Raw genomic sequence first — 20,559 nt, forward strand, 5'->3', positions numbered from 1 at the left:
TATGCCTGAGAACCAAACCGCCTTGCCTAAAAATTTCAGCATAAGGGTGTGCGCCAGGTGCAAGTAACAAGATGCGCAAATATAAGCGACACTGCACTATCTGTGCCCAAATCGAATTAGTTTTTGATAGGCTTGAAACTTCATATGCCTCTTTGCTCTTGCTCAAGGAGGCACTGAGCCAATACCAATATCGATCGCTCAAAGAATTCCAGTGGTAGGTCGAGGGACGTTGTCATACAAAGTGCCATTCACTTCAGACAGCAGTCATTATGCACAAGTAGTAAGTCATGATGTTGACGTTCATCACGGTCATCCTGTTTCTTCTTATGCAATTATATTGCCCTAGGTCATTCCTCAGTTACATGCTTCAACAACAACAAAAAGCCAGCCCGGCAATATTTCGCCATTTTCAGAAATCAGATTAAGAGAGCACCGTTTTCTTCCCTATGGTATACACTGGTAAGTAAAGTGAGAAGCTTTTTCACCTATTAAGTCTCACGTCAGACAGGTCAGGCCCGCAAACTCAACTTGTTAGAAACCAGGGCATTATATGGTGCAGTGCATGGTGGAAATATGCATCGCGAGGCTTGAGTGATCTAAAAAACAGATTTAAACACATAGCCTGTGGGTGGGAAACAAGCAACAAATGTGTCCTTTAAGCTGGAATATCTGTAGCCTGCTTGAAACATTTCTAACTTGGAAAACTGGCCATACATGCGGTGGACTTTTAAAGAATATAATCCTTAGCCGTTTTGGTGCCTGCGCACTAACGTAGAAATATTTGTTGTTCTCAATTCAGGCTTATACAAATAAGTACTATAGAAGACAATAATGAACGAGGACTAATAGCTTTGAAGAGAACATATAAGGGACACGAATGTGTATTGATGCCTCTGGTGCCCATTCAGCTGACTCCACACGAATGCCATCCACGTCTGCTTACATAGAAGCGGCCTCAACTCTCTATATTACAGTGCAGTGTAAGCGGAATACTAAGTTCAATTAGACACGAAGCAAAGATCGTTTCGAATAGAAGGGCCATTACAAGAGACAAATTGTAAAAAAAAATACAACAAGAATTTTAGGCACCGAGAATCAGGCATTACAAAACATAGATTACAAAGCACCACCAAGGAGACAGCAACGATTAGCGAAAAACATTGAAGAAAGCACTAATGCAGATGCAAGAAATTCTTACTTCTCTCGTTGGCCATTGTACAATTCCAAAAAAACATTCAAACTTTGAAATTTTCAGCTGCTACAGCGCAGTCTTGAAGACCATTCTACAAATTAACACAAGAAAGAAGAAACAAGAAAGAAGAAAAGTTTTGGAGCCGTCTAGGCGTGCATGATCAGGCTGTATTGCCGCACCGTGGTTCAAGCGCGTGCTGCGTTTTATGGGAGGGTGAATATACCTTTATTTGATGATATTTATTTCATTCCTAGTTATCTCAAAAAGCAATTTCAGCCATGTTGTAAAATCGACCCCTCCTAAGCCAGATACCACAGGCGTTGCAAAATATCTGAGAAGGGCTAATCTTTGCGTTGCCACAATTGCCTTCGTCGAAACATTTGGTGTCAGCGCGATGCAACACAAGCTATGTAGAACTCAAAACGGATAAAAATCTTCACGTGGTTCATTCAATGGCCACACCGTAGCGCCCACGTGCGGCATAGCTTCAAAGCTCCGCCAGTGGAGCAGAGGCCGCATCAGTCGTCCGATGCGTTAACGGTGCTCCGTAGCAGCACGAGGGGCACTCGGCGAACACCGGGCGTGTTCGGGACCGCTTCGCCCTCCTCGTAGAAGTAGAAGGCTGTGGCCATAGCCACGTAGTAGAGGAACACCAGCGCCACGACGGCGACCACGAGCAGCTGCCGCTCGCGCTCCTTGGTGTCCCGGTTCTGCGTCCATCAGCAGAGGAGCCAATGGTCACACATGGGGTCAAGACCCGTGGCAGAAGTGTATTGAAAGAGAACCTGTAAACTGGCTTATTCTCTCGCGCGACACATCTGACGTTACATATCGTCGTTGCGGGCAGCACGAATAGGTTGACAAAGAGAGGTTGAGAAGGGGCCAGCTACCACCACCTGCCTCAGATCACATTCCGGGCTCCTAATTCCCAGCTCCTGAAACATCTGCAGAATCTTCCTTTACTGCAGTTGTCTCCTGAGAAGTCGAACGCACTGGCAGCAGATTAGGCTCTTTGTAAACAGTGGCTTGCCGACATTTTGAAAAGAGAGGAAAGAGAATATTGAATTTTTCCTACAGGAAATTAAAAATACGATGAAGAGAATCCCCAATCCGCAATCCTAGTTATTTCACTGTAGCATCGCTCCATCCCACTCACGGTTAATTGCGAACAGTGTATAAGGATAAATGTGCATTATCCAACTGCCACAGATGAGAAATCCCGATTTTTTCCCTGGAAACTGACTGCGTAATATCTCTGAAGCCGCAGCTTTAATTGGTTTTTAAGGTTTCCTAATTCGGCAGTGGTCGGGATATTGAGTAAATACGCAAGGAAGAAATAGGAGCTGACGGTCAGGTATGCATTCTGAGCAGGCTGCACAAAACAAAGCTTCAAACGAGCGTCTCCTCGTGTATCGCTTAGCAGACTTTACTTGGGTTAGTAAGCCGAAAACAGCAGCATATTCTGCTATACTGGCTGCTGCATGCTGTCTACGGCCCTCTACAGGAGAACACGATTAATTTTCGCGCTGCTGGCTAGGGGCCTAAGTAGAACAGAAAAAAGGGCGAGTTGGTGAAGGTTCAACATTATGTACAGCGCGAAAAACTAAGACAGGGGAAGAAACACGCAAACAAACGAGCGCTGACTATCAACTGAACATTTTATTAGGAAACTCGTGGTTATAAAGGATTCAACCCAGCACGCGCAGGCGCACAAAGCCTGAAACAACAAAACAACAAAAACAGCAAAACCGAAACAGCAAACCAAACCACACGTGTGCATTAGCCTCATTGCACTGCCGCAGTACTATCAAGATATTCCAGTTCTACCTGGTGTAACGCCACCGAAGGTTTTGCAACGCATGGAATGCGCGATGTGGCGATCAGATACGCCTCTACTATTTCCCGGCACTTCTGATCCCTGTGCCTGAAGACAACGTCAGCACGCCCCAAGTCAGGAGTACACACGCTGTCATTTTCCTTACTGCAGTCACGGCAGTGCAGAGCGAGATTAGAAGAAGCGGCAGACGTCCCCAGCGACCTCTCGTGTTCTCTCAGGCGGACGTTGAGGCACCTTCCAGTCTGCCCATAATAAATTTTCCCACATGATACGGGTATTCTGTACACAACGCCCATGTTGCACGGCACGTATCTGTTGGAGTGTCTGACAGCGCATGCTCCTGCAATGGGCCTCGACTCTTCCGTCCTTCTCCTGACCGCGGCACAAATCTTGCCAACCTTATTTTCAGCAGTAAAAACCACTTGTATGCCAAACCTGCCTGCGACTTTCTTTAGACGATGGGAGACCCCATGCAGATATGGAATGGGAACAACCTTTTTGTGGTCGGAACTTTCCTGGGCTTTTTGGCAACCCCCTTTGATCTTCACCAAGAGCCTCTCCGCCAGACGCGCGAGGCTCTGTACCGGAAAGCCAGCCTCTTTGAGCCTAGAAACCTGTGCGTAGAAGCTTCCTCTACAAAGTGTGGGCAGGACTTCTTCAACGATGACCCAAGCCACGAGTCTGGTCATTCGAGGCTTGTTAAAGATGGCATAGCAATGTCATGCCTTGGGTCATCGTTGAAGAAGTCCTGCCCACACTTGGTAGAGGAAAGCTTCTACGCACAGGTTTCTAGGCTCAAAGAGGCTGGCTTTCCGATACAGAGCCTCGCGCGTCTGGCGGGGAGGCTCCTGGTGAAGATCAAAGGGGGTTGCCAAAAAGCCCAGGAAAGTTCCGACCACAAAAAGGTTGTTCCCATTCCATACCTGCATGGGGTCTCCCATCGTCTAAAGAAAGTCGCAGGCAGGTTTGGCATACAAGTGGTTTTTACTGCTGGAAATAAGGTTGGCAAGATTTGTGCCGCGGTCAGGAGAAGGATGGAAGAGTCGAGGCCCATTGCAGGAACATGCGCTGTCAGACACGCCAACAGATACGTGCCGTGCAACATGGGCGTTTTGTACAGAATACCCGTATCATGTGGGAAAATTTATTATGGGCAGACTGGAAGGTGCCTCAACGTCCGCCTGAGAGAACGCGAAAGGTCGCTGGGGACGTCTGCCGCTTCTTCTAATCTCGCTCTGCACTGCCGTGACTGCAGTAAGGAAAATGACAGCGTGTGTACTCCTGACTTGGGGCGTGCTGACGTTGTCTTCAGGCACAGGGATCAGAAGTGCCGGGAAATAGTAGAGGCGTATCTGATCGCCACATCGCGCATTCCATGCGTTGCAAAACCTTCGGTGGTGTTACACCAGGTAGAACTGGAATATCTTGATAGTACTGCGGCAGTGCAATGAGGCTAATGCACACGTGTGGTTTGGTTTGCTGTTTCGGTTTTGCTGTTTTTGTTGTTTTGTTGTTTCAGGCTTTGTGCGCCTGCGCGTGCTGGGTTGAATCCTTTATAACCACGAGTTTCCTAATAAAGTTTTCAGTTGATAGTCAGCGCTCGTTTGTTTGCGTGTTTCTTCCCCTGTCTTAGTTTTTCGCGCTGTACATAATGTTGAGGGGCCTACCCTCAGAGTTGTTTTTTGAGCACATGGGCTGAGCTCTTTACGGATACAGGAAGAGGAGGCTTTTGACACTGGGTCGCATAGACTGGCTGCCAGACATCATATGCGAAAAAAGGCCCGCCTTTCCACCCGAAATATTACAGCTCCTTTTTTACTCTGTGGCAGCCACAGTAGGTCGTAAAGGTGAATGCTGCATTGGAACCTGAGGTTGTAATGCATCTAACATGCGGTGGGTAATTACTGCGTTACATTATCCTGAAATTATGACGGCTATCCTACGTGCTCATAAAATTCAGTTAGAGTGTTGTCGTAAAGGTGCATTAAAGAGCTTGCGGGAAAAGTTTGTTTTCACTTTTCTTTTCATTTTTGAGTTTCCATGAATAAGTAGTTTCAGTTACAGACAAGCTAGCAGTGAATTAAGCGCACTGAAATATGAAAATGCCGGAGCAGTCTTTGCTTTCCCGTGACAGCTGCCGCAGGGTGATGCGCCCCACTGCCTGCCACGGCGGAAGCGCACGCTTTGTTTCCTTGCTTCTGGTGCGTCGGTGATCATTGTCTCCCTCTGCCGAGGGTACCGCGTCTGCCCCACTCGCCAGCTTTTCAATCCCGCGTTATCAATAGATCTACACTTTTTCGTGAGACCTGTGGGACGCCATCGCTTCTTGTCGCAAGTGTTGTTCGATTCGCGAGCAAACCATACATTTTCGAACACAGCGAGAGAATATAGCGAAAAGTAGGACAGGACAAAAGAAGACACGAACAACACGAGTGCTAACTTTCAACAAAAGTTCATTTCCCACATGCAACATATTTATACACCAAGGACACGTCATCAATTATGCTAACAGTTACGTTGCCTCAGAAACAAGAGTTCTTTATCACATAAAAAGATAGTGGGAGTGCTTACACATTTCTCTCCCGAAGCATTTATCCTTTCAGCTTCAATTATTAATCACGTGGTCATGTTTAGCGTTAAAACGCTTAAGCCAGAACAACCGTTCAGGGCTATTATTTCTGAAACTTGCACATGGCAGAAAATTGTTTCCATGTATTTGCAAGAAAAGTTGAACCTTTTAAGGAATGACGATCCTTTTGCTGTTAAGAATTTTGGTGAAATCATAGAGTTTGTGCGGAACTAGCATGGTGACAATATTAACGCGTTTTCAGTAGATATTAAGGATCTATATTATTAGTTACCAAATGAGAAAGTACTCGCTGTGTTGAGGGCAAGCTTGAATATTTATAAACGGGAAAGGAAAACCATACCTCCAAAAGGACGGAATATGTATCGGGTCATGCATAGCCCCGGTTTTAAGTAAGCCGTTTTTATCCCAACTTGGCAAGACTGTTCTAACCATCAAGACATTTTAACCGTCATGAAGGATTGTTTTGACCGACTTGTTTTAACCACAGAATTTCCAGTAAATTACTATCAGGTTTTTAGACCTCAACTTCACCTTTCATCCTAATCACATTTGCTGGGTCTACCAGCCTCGTAGTAACAAGCGTGTATTACCATATTATTCTGCACATTCCAAACTCGTAAAAAGAGCCATCGTCGATATGTGTTATAAGAACTCGCTGAGAAAATCATGTGCACACAGGCTGCATGAAAGTTTAAAGGAGTAGACCATAAGGCTGACTGATGGTGGGTACCCCGCCAGTGTCCAGGTGTCTGTTGCCGAGAAGCTTCTAAGAAAGCTGAATAAAGGTCAATGTCAATAGCCCTTGATGCTCGGTGAAAGGAAGCGCTTTATTGTATTGCCATATTTGCATAAAATTTCTCATAAGCTGAAAAGAATTGGACAGCGGGCAAACGCAACTCTCGTATTCTCGGCACTTGAGAAACTTCCCTCGTTGTCCAAGATTTGGAAAAGCAACAACAACAGAACAAGTGGATGCACGACTCGTCATCAGAAGCCGTACGTGCCATGCATTGAAGGTGTCGTGTATAAAAGATCGTCATCATGTGGGGTCCAGGACATCGGCCAGACGGGGAGATGCCTCAATCAGCAATTGATGGAACACGCACGCGACGTCAAGAACGGGAAAGGGAAATCATTTGTTGACCACATTCGTTCATGCGAATCTAAAACGTGCAAACCATTTTTTTTTGTAAAAAAAACTGCTGTGCTGGCAAAAAAAAGGGACATTACCACGCAGTTAATAATTGAAGCTCAAAGGATAAATGCTTCGGGAGAGACACGTGTGAACACTCCCTCTATCTTTTTACGTGATAAAGAACTCTCGGTTCTGAGGCAACGTAACTGTTAGCACAAGTGATGACGTGTCTTTGGTGTCTAATTATGTTGCATGTGGGAAATAAAAGTTCGTTGGAAGTTATCGCTCGTATTGTTCAAGTGTTCTTGTGTCCTGCCCTACTCTGCGCTATATTCTCTCGCTATAATCATGTACCAACAAGCCCAAAAAGCTACGCTTTTGAACTACATTTTCGAATATCACTCCGCTTATGTATTACTCCGCCGATACCTAGCGGCAAGCCGTCAGGCAAATGGCTGAAAGGCACTTATCGCGTTGGTTGTTTTTGAACTGAGCCCAAAGGATGAAAAGGAGGGACCTTCGAAAAAGGGGAAGCCAAATCACCGACGCACCAGAAGCAAAGGAACGATGCAGTCTCGCGAAAGGAAAGATTCCTTGGGTATTTTAAGTTTCGCAGGTCTGATTTGCGGCTGAGTTGCGAATGACTGAAACTATCTAGTCATGGAAGCCCAAAAAAACAAACATAAGCGAGAACGAAATTATCCAGAACGCTCTATAGTGCACCTTCCGGGTAAAGCCCTTACGTAAAACCTATTTAAAGTATACGTTACGTACTTTAAGAACTACGATATCGGCAGTGCTTGTATATTTACTACCACGAAATGAGTTGCTCTCTGTGAAAGATTAGGATACATCTAAGCACTTTTCGCCGAAATTAAATGAGAAAGCTAAACCAAAGCCAACTTTAAAAATGAAAGTTGTCACATAAAAATAATGAGGCCGCTACGACGACACTGTTTTCTCAATTTTAATCCCACTCACGAACACACCGTCACATTGATATCCACTTCGACGACCCTGTTCGTTTCATAGTAATGATGTGAGGCCAACTATCAAAGAGTGCTAGATTATGTAATAGTGAAAGGTTAGACCTTAGGTGGCGATTGCTTCCGTGCATGGCACCAGTTTCACGAAGGATAGAACATTCTCAGTCCATTTTACTCAACGTGCACACCAGGCACGAAGGCTATGGACTTAGGGAAGAAAGATGGGGAGGGTAGTATACGAGGGCTTGATATGCCTAAACAGGCTGATCTGGTTGGAGCGCAGATAGAGGAAGTCTTCAGTTGTCAGTGCCGGCATTGTTCACATAGACTCCAAGGACAATAGAGGCACATTTTGCACACACGCCTGTGCGCATATGGTTTTTTATTTTCATTCTCTTCTACCTTACAGCTAAGCTTTCTGTGTGCGTCGGATTGATACATTCCGAAAACAAGTTGAGCAGTTCAGCGGTCCGCTTCTGATATCGCGAAAAGTTAATATATAATACTACTTATTATTACGTCCAGCCTGCTCCAACGGATAGTTCAATACCGCCTAGGGTGCGCCTGCACATAAATTTTATGAGTTTATAAAATGCGAAGAACTTAATTCACTGCACAAGGAACATATGGTGATTTATCACAAAGTTGTCAGCTTTTCTCTATGAAGTTTTGTTGCTTCCATTACTTCCAGGAGGCATATGATAATTCGAGACCACACACATCGCTCACGGCGTGACAGTACACAGGTTTACAATAATTTTACCAATGCGTTGCGCTCTGCGCGATGACACCTTGAGGGTCTCACGCCGACCGCGTTGCACACTTCTCCATTTAGCTTTACGGGGGCTGACGTACTGTGCTAGGTATAGCCGCAGCGACTGGGGAAAAATACTGCACCGCCAACTGACGAATCGACTTGAAATTACTTGAAATCTGGGCCGAGGATGCTCAGCGGAAAAAAAACTGGTGGTTGTGCTCAGTGTATTACCGCATTTTTATTAGGAAGACAGAATTAAAAATGGGGGAACAGAGGGGAAAATATTGCCACACTCCTGGGCACTCTCGTGGTGCCGTCTCCCGGCCGAACTTCCTTAACCGCTATACTGGCTAGCCTTAGCCATGGTGGCGGGCAGGGCTGCTTCTTCATCGTCTCTTCATCGTCTCTTCATCGTCTCTTCTCGGGAGTCCGCTGCTCCCTGGCGCTGCACAGCAAAACGTGTCCTGGCCATCCCGACTGTCTAGCCGTGACAATATGCACATTTTTACATGCACCTGGGCAAAGTGGAAGTAGCCTAAAGAAGAACAGCTACTCAGTATAAGACGGAAGCTGATAGTCAGCATGCCTCTGCTTTAATTGTAAGCACTCAACTCAACGTCATAGCATGAACAATAATGTGCGGGAATAGCATCTGAAAAATAACTACTCATATAAGGCTAAAAAAAATATTCCCCTAAGCTGTACGGTCCCATCCAGATGCGACACAAGACAACATCAGTAGAAAAAAACTAAAAACTACAGAGAATGTTTACTGCATTAGAATCGGAGCTAAAGCGCGGATTTGGGCTACGTAGAAGACGACGGCGAGCAGGCAGTGCCTTGGGACGAAGCAGACGAAAGTTGATGAAGACGACGCTCTCCAATGCAGAGCGCGAGAGTGTGGTGCAGTTTAACACAAGGCGTGTTGGTGGCGGCGATAACCTAGTGGTCTCGCAGAGCGGCCCTTAAAGGAGATCTGTTTGCGCAGCCACGCTTGATCGACTCCCAGTGATTGATATCGATTCAGTTTCGTTGTCTCCCTTTCACGGTTTGACCTCTCATTCAGCTGCAGATCAAATTTACACCGTCCGCGACTGAAGCCCTTGGTCTCGCAGTGAAGCTTTTTCTTCAATATAGTACATGCTTAGTTCCGTACGCAACCTGGAGATCGCACTTAATCTGTGCCTCAAGGGCATGATGCGATAGTCTTAATGGGTTAATGCCCTTATATGAGGAAACATATACTTTACTAGAACGCTGGAAGTCCTTATTCCACTCGTGGCGCAGTGCGCCAAGAGTTTAGCAATGCGGTCATGTGCTCTAGATGGCACAGCTGTCACCTAGGTGGCACTCCTAGTTTGATTCTGTGGAGATTTTTCGCGGAAGCTTTCGTCGCCACAGCTGCGAACGACGACGACGTCGGGTTTTCCGCTGAACGGGACCCTCAGCGCTGTCGCGTTGGAAGCTCCATCGGAAAGGCGCTTATTCCGCTCATGGCCTCCGTGTATGACTTGCGTACAGTTACAAAGAAACATTAAGCTCAAATATACAGCAAGTGGCATCACCTTAAACGTTATCACCAGCTTCAACTGTATTCCCTCGAATGATACCTACACTCCAAAGGACGGCCCATGTTGAAAAAGAAATATCGAGGAGACAGCACAATCTATGAGTAAAATTATTGTACGTAATACTGACGTTATTAAAAAAATTATGGTCGATATGAGTAGTTAGCTCGAATGCCAATTACGTGCGCTAACAGTTCGGTTATTCGTTTGGCTCTGGTGACCAGGACCAGTGTTCCCACAGGGCAGCTGCTCGGATAGCAATAATAGGTTAATGTCCATAATGTCCATATATGCGGAATTGGTCATCCTCTCCATTCATAGGTACCTGAGAGTATTCCTACCATTCCTGGCGCTGTGGGGCAGCGGTCAAGCTAAGATGCGCCACTGCTTTTCTGTGTGTGTAACTTCTGTCTGCGTCCGTGTATTTTGCGCTGTTTTAAGCACGAACCACACAATGGCCCGCACATCTACCCTTGTACGCTTTTCTCTGGCAGAGGCTGCCATCAATAGGACTTGGGTTGCTTGGCTTAGTGTGGCTTCCAGACCAGCCCCTTACGATTGAATGAGGTGCCGCCTTACACGGTGGGCAGGTTTTTGGGTGTATTAAATTTACAAGATTGCTCACCTGAGATTTTAGAAAAATTTTTAAAATAGGCATTTTGGCTTACAAGAGCGCTTTTTTGGCATAAAATTCTCAGAGGTGCAGTTCATCATAATACACGTAAGATGTGCTAACTAGCAAGCTGGTTCTCTAATATTGAATAGTAAACTTTTTAACTATCACTGCTCTGTTCCTTAATTATTGAGCGGTGTGTAGCCCAGGGAAGTTAATATCCAGGTAAGTTTTAAGAATTCACAAAACACCGTTACCCTCAGCGCTGTGGCCCAACCAATCCCGGCCCTGTGATATGGTAGCGCATGAGCGCAGTGACGCGCTTTTATATTCATATTTCGCGGGCTTTCTATAAATGCTGCAATAAATAACCACATAGGAGATACACGGTTGCAAAAAAAAGTGCATCAGTTCTTTCTTACCCCTGTCCAACTTATGGTAACGCACGTGACCCTAAACTGAATCATAGAAAATGTGCATAATTAATCCTGTAATCATAAAATATCCGCAGAGTTGCATTACGGAGTCACTCGCAGCCTGAGTCGCTTTGGGGTGAAAACCTGGGAAAATGAAACCAAACAGTGCAAAAATTTCCAGTAGGTAAAATATTCAAGGAGGCGTTCCTAATCGGCCCATTTAAAACATTACAGCCTGAAACGATAAATATCTCCAGAACACACATGCAACCGTCGAGATTGCATACACCGTTAAGATGTCCTTTTCTGTTGTTGGAAACTTTGTCGCAAGCCCAGCTGGGAGAGCAGAGTGAGCTCACCAGCAGGTCCTGCTCCTTGTTCTGGGCCTCGACCAGGAGCTCCCTCAGCGTGGGCTGCCTGCGCTCGCGGGCCGTCTTGGGTCGGAGCAGTCCGATGATGCGCAGGGGGGCCAGGGAGAGCTGAGGGGAACGCAACGGATTCAACTTTTACTGAGTAAGGGGGAGATTGGCACAGCATAGAAGGCGTCCGCGTGCCGGCTAAAATATTCATTTATTCATTTACAAATACCTTGCAGGCCTCCGAAAGGCATTGTGTAAGGGGGGTCAGATATAGAAGTTTGTGTAAAATAGGTTAGAAACAAAAAGCCTAGTAAAAGTGTAGCAAAACAGACAAAAACAAGTGAGATCAGATAACATATCGCTGTTCACAAAAAATTAGTAAAGGTACAAGGCTACTATCCGTCATGGAACAAAAAAATGGGGGAAATACACAGAGTTACACGAAAACAAAAAAAAAAATCACTTCAGGTATATATGACGGCAGCAGCGCCTGAACAGATCCAATGAAGCAAAAGTCTCAAGCAGCTGTAAAGAAAGCTATATAAATCATGATTATATAAATGACGTGCTAAGCATTATCAACGAAGGGTTTGAGTAGATGTTCGCAAAAGGTGTCATGATTACGCTGGAGGGTGATTCAATCCGGAAGATCGTTCAAGAGGCGGATGGCGCGGAGGAGTGACGAGAAGTTGAAAACACTAGTGCTGCCATAAATGCGGGCATAGCTGTACTCATTATGTAATCTATGTGATAAGTAGGAGGGACGTTGTACATGGGCTGGCGGTGAATCAGTGGCATGGATGTATTTATGAAAGATAGATAAAATGACAATGTCGCGACGAATATGGTAACGATTCTTCAGGTCAAAGGGATACAAAACTGCGACAATTTCAAAGCATTTCAAACACCATGTCTGAAGAGCAACTAGGATAAGAGAATTGCGCCGTAGTGCTTTCATGCGGGGGAATTAGTATTGCGCTGCCTCCGTTTCTGCCGTAAACAACTGCACATGCGCATACCACCCAAATGGAACTTGTACTCGGACTTTTGCGGACTGTACTGCTGTTCCGAAACACTATTTATACATTGCCTTATTATTAGTAGTAGTTTACAAGTAGAATAGTAGTGTACTGCGATGACAGTGTGGGAACATAGTAAAGTCTTCCAGTTTTTCAAAACGGAAGACACCCGGCAGGCATCTGAGTAAAAGATTGCGCACGCATGACGGAAACCCACAGCCACCGAAACCATGGAGCATAGGGGTTGTATTTTTCTTAATTTGTACTTTATCATCAAGTGCAATATTATATAAGCAAAATAAAAAAAACAACCACTTGCCGCCAGTGGAATCCGAACCCACGACCTCATTATTAATAATCTCTGATGGATGAAAAACAACTAAGAAAAACAAAGACATCCCCTATGCGCCTTTGTTTTGCTGGCTGTTGGCTTCCGACACGTATGCGAAATCGAGCACCTATTTTCCCTTCATTTGTATTCTAAAGAGTGCGCAGGTACTCACGGATTCGTGCTTGACGAAAGGTAGGCAGCTAAGTGCAAAACTGTAACGATAAACAACACGCTTTAAAGGAATGAAGAAAGTAGCCATGAATGAAGGTGATATATTCGGTGCGGTTTGAAATTAGGGGTCATCAGTGCTCATACGTGGAAGCGACGCAAATGGAGATATAGTATTCCCTGTACTCTCTCGTCCCTTGCCGATGCTGGTTCCGAAATGCTAGAATTACAGGAAATGTGTGCGTGTTATGTTGTTTGCCCCTCCTTCTTGGGTCTCATAGGCCTGCAGTATTTTGAAATAAATAAATAAATAAAATAAAGCAGAATTGTTCACCACTCAGAATACGCCTTGGCGCGCTCTTTCTGCCAAGATTCTTGCCGCCCACACCAGGCTTTGACGAGCAAATGTAAAAAAACCAGCGAGTCATTACAACGGCTAGTATAGAGTGTTAACCGTGTCGGAACCGCACTGGACGAGACAAGATAGACTGCAAGGAGTACGACAGGCGAAGCGCGAAACATTCAGCTGAAATTCGTTACTGGAATGGTAAGAAAAAGAGAGGCAAAGAGAGGCATTGCAAAGAGAGGCATTTGCAAAGAGAGGCATTTGCAAAGAGAGGCATTTTGAAGCCATGCCGATTCAGCGCTGTGAACAAGTCCTGGCCGCATTTGGAAGATGCCAGCTTCTACAGCCAAGTACAGGGCCTTTCAAGCGCAGGGTAGTAGTCATCCCTGTTGGCATCTTCTGCCAAAAACCTCTTGAGCAAAGCAGTTAGCGTGCCCCAATCAAATCGACTGAAAGGAAGTGGCTGTTATCCTGTACCTTCACGGAATTTCCGACAATATTGAAAAGACCCGCGCGAGGGCTGGCCCCAGTGTGATTTTTTTACACCAGGAAAACTGTCTAGAATATGCAAGAGAGTAAATTCGGAACACACGACAGTCGTTTGTTCAAATCGTGAGGTGCTCGAAGAGTGCCGTCTAGTCCATACCGCTGGCCTTTTGTAAAATGTATATTGCCCAGACTGGGAGGTGCCTCAAACGCGAAACACGTTGAAAAGAAATAGGCAGCAGATTGATTGATCACATTCGAACATGCAGCAATTGCAATCCCGCCCTTGCACACAACTCAGTGTTGCTAAGGTGCAAGGCCCAACTAGGAAGTGAGATAATAGAAGCTGATGAGATTGAAAATCCTACAACCGCGTTTGTCAGCAATCCCTGTTTTTATTTAGAACAAGAGCTCAAATATCAAGGGCAGCAATAGCAGTGGAACTTTGCAATCCCACTCTTTGAATCATGGGATATCAGTTTAACTTAAATGTTCGCGTGCGAATTTATTTATATCACTTTATTCATACGATCAGCTGCTGTATAAAAGCAAGTGATTTGTCCATAAAAGCCCGAGTTGTTAGCTAGCGCTCTCTCCTGAAGAGTTTGTCCCTTCCTGTGCTCAATTTAAACTCTAAAAACTAATTCCAGTAATCCACCTACTAGCCTGCAAAAACGTTCTCACAAAAATGAGAGAACATGAAAGACAGGCAGTATATAAAAAGTCTCCCTAAGCTGAAAGGCGCACTCTTACGAAGGGGCAACAAGAGCTGCCAGGCAATACATTATAACTATGAACCCCTAATTATAACATTATAGCTATGGTCAGTGCCACCTAAATCCACCGTAAAAACATCCTAACCACAGCAGTTGTGTCCACTTCTTTTCCCTACCAGTGCTGATTTTGTCAAGACCGCCAACCAGCTACCCCACCAATATACCTTGTTCACTGTCACGTGCTGTGAAGGGAAACAAGTCGTATGTGAATTGAACCAGGCTGAGCGAGTGAAAAATTACAGATGTTACACTTGAAGGAAAAATTGTCAAGACAAGGGGAAGAAATTTAAGACACGTGTAGCCAGGTCACACACAAAACTTGGCTGCGGAACTGCCTTTCCAAAAGTGCAATGGAACAGAACGTTACCAAATTTTATGTCGATAGAGTGCATGTCATGCCGGCCGGCTTATATATCTTCGATTGTGCTCATGCGTCTAACTTTTTTTTTTCGCTTATTAAAAGGACAAATAATAATTTTTGATGATCTGGTTGTGTCGCCCTCTGAGTCCTGAATTCTCACTTTCTCAAGCTTTTATTGCCAATGAATTTCAGTGCGGTCCCCGTAAGGTAGTCTGTTCTTATTTAGGGAGCGCGGTAGCAGGAAGTTAGTAAACATTTTGCTTTAATGTGTTATTGATACGACTGCGTAATATAGTAAGCAAAGGGGTTGGCAGTCTCCATCTGCTTTTGCCCACCCATCTCAAACTCTAAACCTGCATCCTTTCGGTATTGCGGAAGCGCTTGCATGCTCCTCCAAGCGCTTGCTTAGCCGTTGGGGAGAAGCTCTATACCATGTAGTGAGTATTATTGCCAACAGCATGTCGCCCTGAGAAGCGTCCTAGCGCATGCAACTAAAAACGATAGCAAACTAAAACGCTGCAAGAACAAGGTACCACCATCTCTGCCTGCTTACCTTGCGCAAACGAAGGAAGGGCAACTCCTCGGGTCTCTTGACGTGGAAATGGGTACGCTGTTTCGTTTTTCTCGAGTCATTCGAGAGCTCCGCCATGTCAAAATTGACCGTATCCATTGGGTCAAATGAGACAGTCTGCTTCACGTCGCTACGACCCAGCGGCACGGCGTTCCCTCTCGGCCTAGGGGGCAGGGTCCCGTCGCTCAGATACTTAGGCAACACTATGGGCGTCGCTTTCTGAGCCAGGAGAGCAGTACTGGTGGTGGCACTTGGTGCCGCCGCCCCGGCTGTTGCTGTGCTGGCCGCCTGCTTCGACAGACCCTGTTTTGCAGCCTCCCCTCCGAGAGTGGCATGGCAGCCGACGGGTGAAGCGTCATTAACATGCACCGCACAGCAGGAAGGATCTGGCGTTCCAATCAAAGCAGGACTCACGGTCGCGGCACTAGGCACGCCGGAGCTGGCACTCGTTACTGTACGGGAAGAACGACTGCCTTTTCGAGCTCGACTTGAGGCCTTGGTCTTTGATACGGGAGCCTTCACGAGCTTTTGGACGTTGCGAATGGATGCCTCCTTTGATGACTTCAGGGCGGTAGGACGAGGCATGGGTCCGTAAGATTCGCCGCCTTCTTCTTCTTTCCTAAGCCATCATCCTGAAGCTAAGCAAGAGAAAGCCACCGGGGTGGCTCATTGTTTTGGTGCTCGGCTGCTGGCCCGAAGGACGTGATTCGATCTCGGCCACGGCGGTCGCATTTTGATTGAAGCAAAACGCCTGTGTACTGCGGGATGTTAGTGCACGTTAAACAATCCCAAGCGGCTAAAATTCCCGGAGCCCATCACTATGGCGTGCTTCACCGCTTGAGTCACTTTGGGACATGAAACCCCATAAACCTTAAGCGACAGATAAGGAGTGATGAAGTTGACAGTTTCCACATAACTGCAGCGCGAAGAATGACGACCACAAAGGAAGAAACACCTACGACACGGACAATCCCTGCACGCACAACGGATTTTATTTCGCCAGCAATGGGAAATATAAAGGTTCCGCCGCGAATTCCCGCACAGGAAACTACACCTGCCACCATCAACAAAAAACATTATCATACCGTGCGATTAGTCTTATCGTGTGGCAGAGAAAAGATTACATTCTGCTTTATAGAAATGAAAAGAAGTATCGCTTACGCAACAATCGCCTTTTTTCCTTGTATGCTAAGCTTCCAGTAATTCACGTGCAGTTTGATCTTTGCTTTCGCCTAGAATCCTTGTGTTGTATTGTGGTTCATGTGTTTTCCGCACTTGTTTCAGTTCTTGTTTCGGTTTTGTGAATTGTCTTGCATTCTTGTCTTGTGACGTCATCTCGTGTATATATAGGCTGTGTCCGTCCAATAAAGCGTCTTGGTCTTGTTCTTGGTCATGGGACAGCAGCACGGACTCGACTCTCCTACTAAGACGGCCAACACCACATTGGCGACAAAGGATGGTATAGGCCTAACAGAATAGGTGCATAGTATTCCCAGTATCTTGAAGTAATCCAATGACATCTGTCATCTTATGAAGTAATCGTGCCGCCTCTATTTGCTATGTAAGCTGCACGAGAAGCCCCGTCGACATAGATGCCATATTTCGAAGGTATTGCACATTTTCTTCAAGTTTTCTTCCACTTCGTCGCGTAGCGTGGTCGTCGCCTGATGAGGCACACCCTGCTGGGATGCTGTCTCGGACCGAATTTACCGTGCAAAGTCCGTGGGTCAACACATATTTTCATTTAGTGAAGCACTTCAAGAAGGCAGGCAAGAAATTTTCTTGTTGAGCCGTGAACTCAAGTAGCACACTTGAGCTACTCTAAGCCAGGCTTTTTGCTTATTCTCCGTTCATTCTCAGAAGTTTTCAAGCGTAGTATTTGAACAAAGAGCATTCGTGCGCTGAGTCGGAAATGTGCACCGTTCGTCTCCGTGACTCAATTATGTTGCGTCAAGCTTAGTCAAGGCTCCTCTTCGAGGGAAACAAAGAAAAACGTTGTCCTTGTACAAGGGGGAAATACGCATGTACTGACTGCCGCACTCTCCGTCTTCTACACTAGGCAGCGTCTGCAAGGAGCTTAGGTGGCCACAACGACAGCTCATCACGGAAAAGTTCAATTTTATCGCTGCAGACAATGAAACTTAACAGGCCTCGTGCTCTCCGTCTTCCAATATCCAATATCTGTCAACTTCCAATATCTGTCGCAATGGCTTTTTCGTCTTTCACTGGCGTCCGCGCACTGGACCATTTCTTGAGCATCCGGGTCGTCCACCAGTTCCATTTAATCAAGAGATGCAAACTTTTGAACTTTACCTGACTGTATCAGGTGAGTCGGCAGCGACCGCCGAGAACAAAAAAGCCCTCCTCCTATATAGTGTAGGAGATGAAGGAAGGAGAATTTATTTCGCACGTGCTGCATCTCAAAGTGAGACGCTAGCCCACTGATCGACAAACGCTCGCGTTGCATCTGAAAGTGAGACGCTAGCTCACTAATCGACAGACGCTCGCGCTGAATCTCAAAGTGAGACGCGAACTCTCTCATCGACAGGAACAGCTGATGCCGCGTCCGACATTTACAAGTCAACTGTTGCCTTACTGCAACAAGAATTTAGTACCCCTTCCAATCTAGTGACGGAATGGAAAAGATTCCAAAACAGGCAGCAATTACCCCGCGAGTCAATCACAGAGTACATAGCTGCCCTGCGTGATTTGCTGCAGCTGTGTGATTATGCTTCTCCTGAAGAAATGTTGAGGGACCGATTTCAGACAGGAGTCTCTTCCCAAAGGGTTAGAGAGAGACTTTTGTGGAAGGATTCCGAGTTACGTTCTCCGCAGCGTCTAACATTGCATTGCAATACGAACAGGTTACTCGCGATGCGCAAGAGTTCTTGGCCCCTGTCCAGCCTGTAAGGAAACCAACATCGAATCAACCAGCGTCCTCACAAAGGCCGGCGCCCAGGCAATTTTGTCCTCGCTTTTCTTCACAAGCGTCGAGCGTTTCTCAGCAACCACCTGCGCCGCAGGCTGCAGAATACCAACATAGGCAGAACAATCCGCGGTACATTCGTCGGAGTTATCCTCCGCAAAATAATGCAACACCGCCAATGCCACAACAGCCTATGAGGCCATACGATGCCAGGCATTTCCAATCGCAAAACCATCGTTCAAGGCCGCCGCGGTGGCTCAGTGGCTATGGTGATCGGCTGCTGGGCCGAAAGACGCGGGTTCGATCCGGGCCGCGGCGGCTGAATTTCTTTGGAGGAGAAATTCGAGGCCCGTGTACTGTGCGATGTCAGTGCACGTTAAAGAACCCCAGGTGGTCTAAATTTCCGGAGCCCTCCGCTACGGCGTCTCTCATAGCCTTAGTCGCTTTGGGACGTTAAACCCTATAAACCAAACCAAACCAAACCAGCGTTCAAGTCAGCCGTCGTGTTTTCGGTGCGGATCAAGTCGTCACAGTGCAGCAGCGTCTAACTGCCAGCTCAAGGCAAGTCATGCTTCGTCTGCTGAAAAATTGGTCACTTTGCTTCCTTTTGTAGGCAGCGTTCAGCTGTCCGGGAAATAAAGCAAGAACACGAAGAAACAAGCCAGCAAGAACAATTTCCTGTAGAAACGATCCAAGTGACAGAACAAGCGAGGATAGGCTTTCCCGCAATGCAGCTCCGCGATCAGCTGATACCGCAGTCGCACAGCCGAACGCTGCACGAACCTGGTCTCAACAAAGGGTCACAACTTGATCTTGCTCATTCTTGTGTTCACTCATCGCCAAGCAATGGTCAAGCCTCGGAACTCGAAAAAACAGTGTCCCTGTCCAACGGACTTGAGGTCACAGAAACTCAGGGTGAACATTATGCAGAAAAATCCTTGGCCAGCAGTGTTTGCGTTATTGATAATGACCGGAGGTCTGGCATTCACATCCAGTTGCAAGTGTCAGAGGTCACTTTGTCTTTCCTAGTTGATTCTAGGTCTGCTGATTCCATCATTGATAACAGTGCTCTTTCAAGGTACTTTTCAACCTCTTAACTACTTGACCCACCTCGTGTAACACTTGTGGATTATTCCAAGCGTTCTATTATTGTGCTAGGGTGTTTCATTGCACCAGTCAAGTATCATGACAGAACTGTTCCGTTCTTTTCTATGTTGTCTCTGAGGGTACTACACTTATTGGCTTGGATGCCATTCGAGCTCTGAATTTATTTATTGTGGGACCAACCTTCCAGTGTTTTCAGATGGTGACGAATCCTGTTGGAAAAATTCCCTCTGCACTAGCGACAGAGCTTCCGAAACTCTTTTCGGACGAAGTGGGACTAGCTAAAGGGTTCCAGCATGAAGTGAAAGTGCGTCCGAATGTGCAACCTGTAGTTCCCAAACTACTTCGGTTACCACTTGCTATCCGTTCCAAAGTCTCTGAGGAACTCGAACGGTTAGAGAAGCACGACATTATTGTGAAGAGTGAACGCTTCAGAATGGATTTCACCAGTCGTGCTTATCCAGAAGCCAAATGGAAACATCCGCTTGTGCATTGACTTGCGTGAAGTCAATAACGCCGTGGTACCTGACGTGTTCCCACTGCCACATACAGAGGAAGTTCTCCATGCACTGGTAGGTGCTACACACTTTTCTAAGTTGGGCTTAGCTTCTGCATACCACCATATTCATTTGCATCTCAATTGTCGTGATTTAACAGTATTTCTCACACATGAAGGTCTCTTTCGTTTCAAAAGAGTTTAGTTTGGCTTGGCATCTGCGCCCTCTGCTTTCAAGCCGATCATGGCACAAATTTTGAAGGACTGTTCAGGAGTGTTGTTTTATATAGATGATATTATTGTCTATAGAAAATCGCAAGCGGGGCATGTAAACAACCTCCGGAAAGTGTTAACTAAAATCCAAAATCCTGGTTTGAAGCTGAACAATACTTGCGTTTTTTCAATTCAGGAACTGACTTTTCTTGGTCACAAAGTGACTTCACAAGGCATCTCTTCTGTTCATGAGGTGGCGGAAGCTATGATACACACTCCAACACCGCAGAACGCAACAGAACTAAAATC

The 20,559-nt window shown here is 46.1% G+C and overlaps 1 protein-coding gene across 1 annotated transcript; it reads right to left on the reverse strand.

Annotated features, from left to right (window-relative positions):
- Window positions 1-1,710: 1,710 nt before the first annotated feature.
- LOC149326715 (uncharacterized) lies at window positions 1,711-15,610 on the reverse strand. The gene is made up of 3 exons (XM_089563434.1): window positions 15,494-15,610; window positions 11,454-11,573; window positions 1,711-1,902 (listed from the first exon to the last, which is right to left on the reverse strand). The coding sequence occupies exons 1-3, from the start codon at window positions 15,608-15,610 to the stop codon at window positions 1,711-1,713; spliced, it is 429 nt and encodes a 142-aa protein (XP_089419560.1).
- Between the last annotated feature and the right edge of the window lie 4,949 nt (window positions 15,611-20,559).

Source organism: Amblyomma mixtum, chromosome 10 (genome assembly GCF_055824585.1).
Source record: "Amblyomma mixtum isolate Tamu chromosome 10, ASM5582458v1, whole genome shotgun sequence".
Lineage (NCBI taxonomy): Eukaryota > Metazoa > Arthropoda > Arachnida > Ixodida > Ixodidae > Amblyomma > Amblyomma mixtum.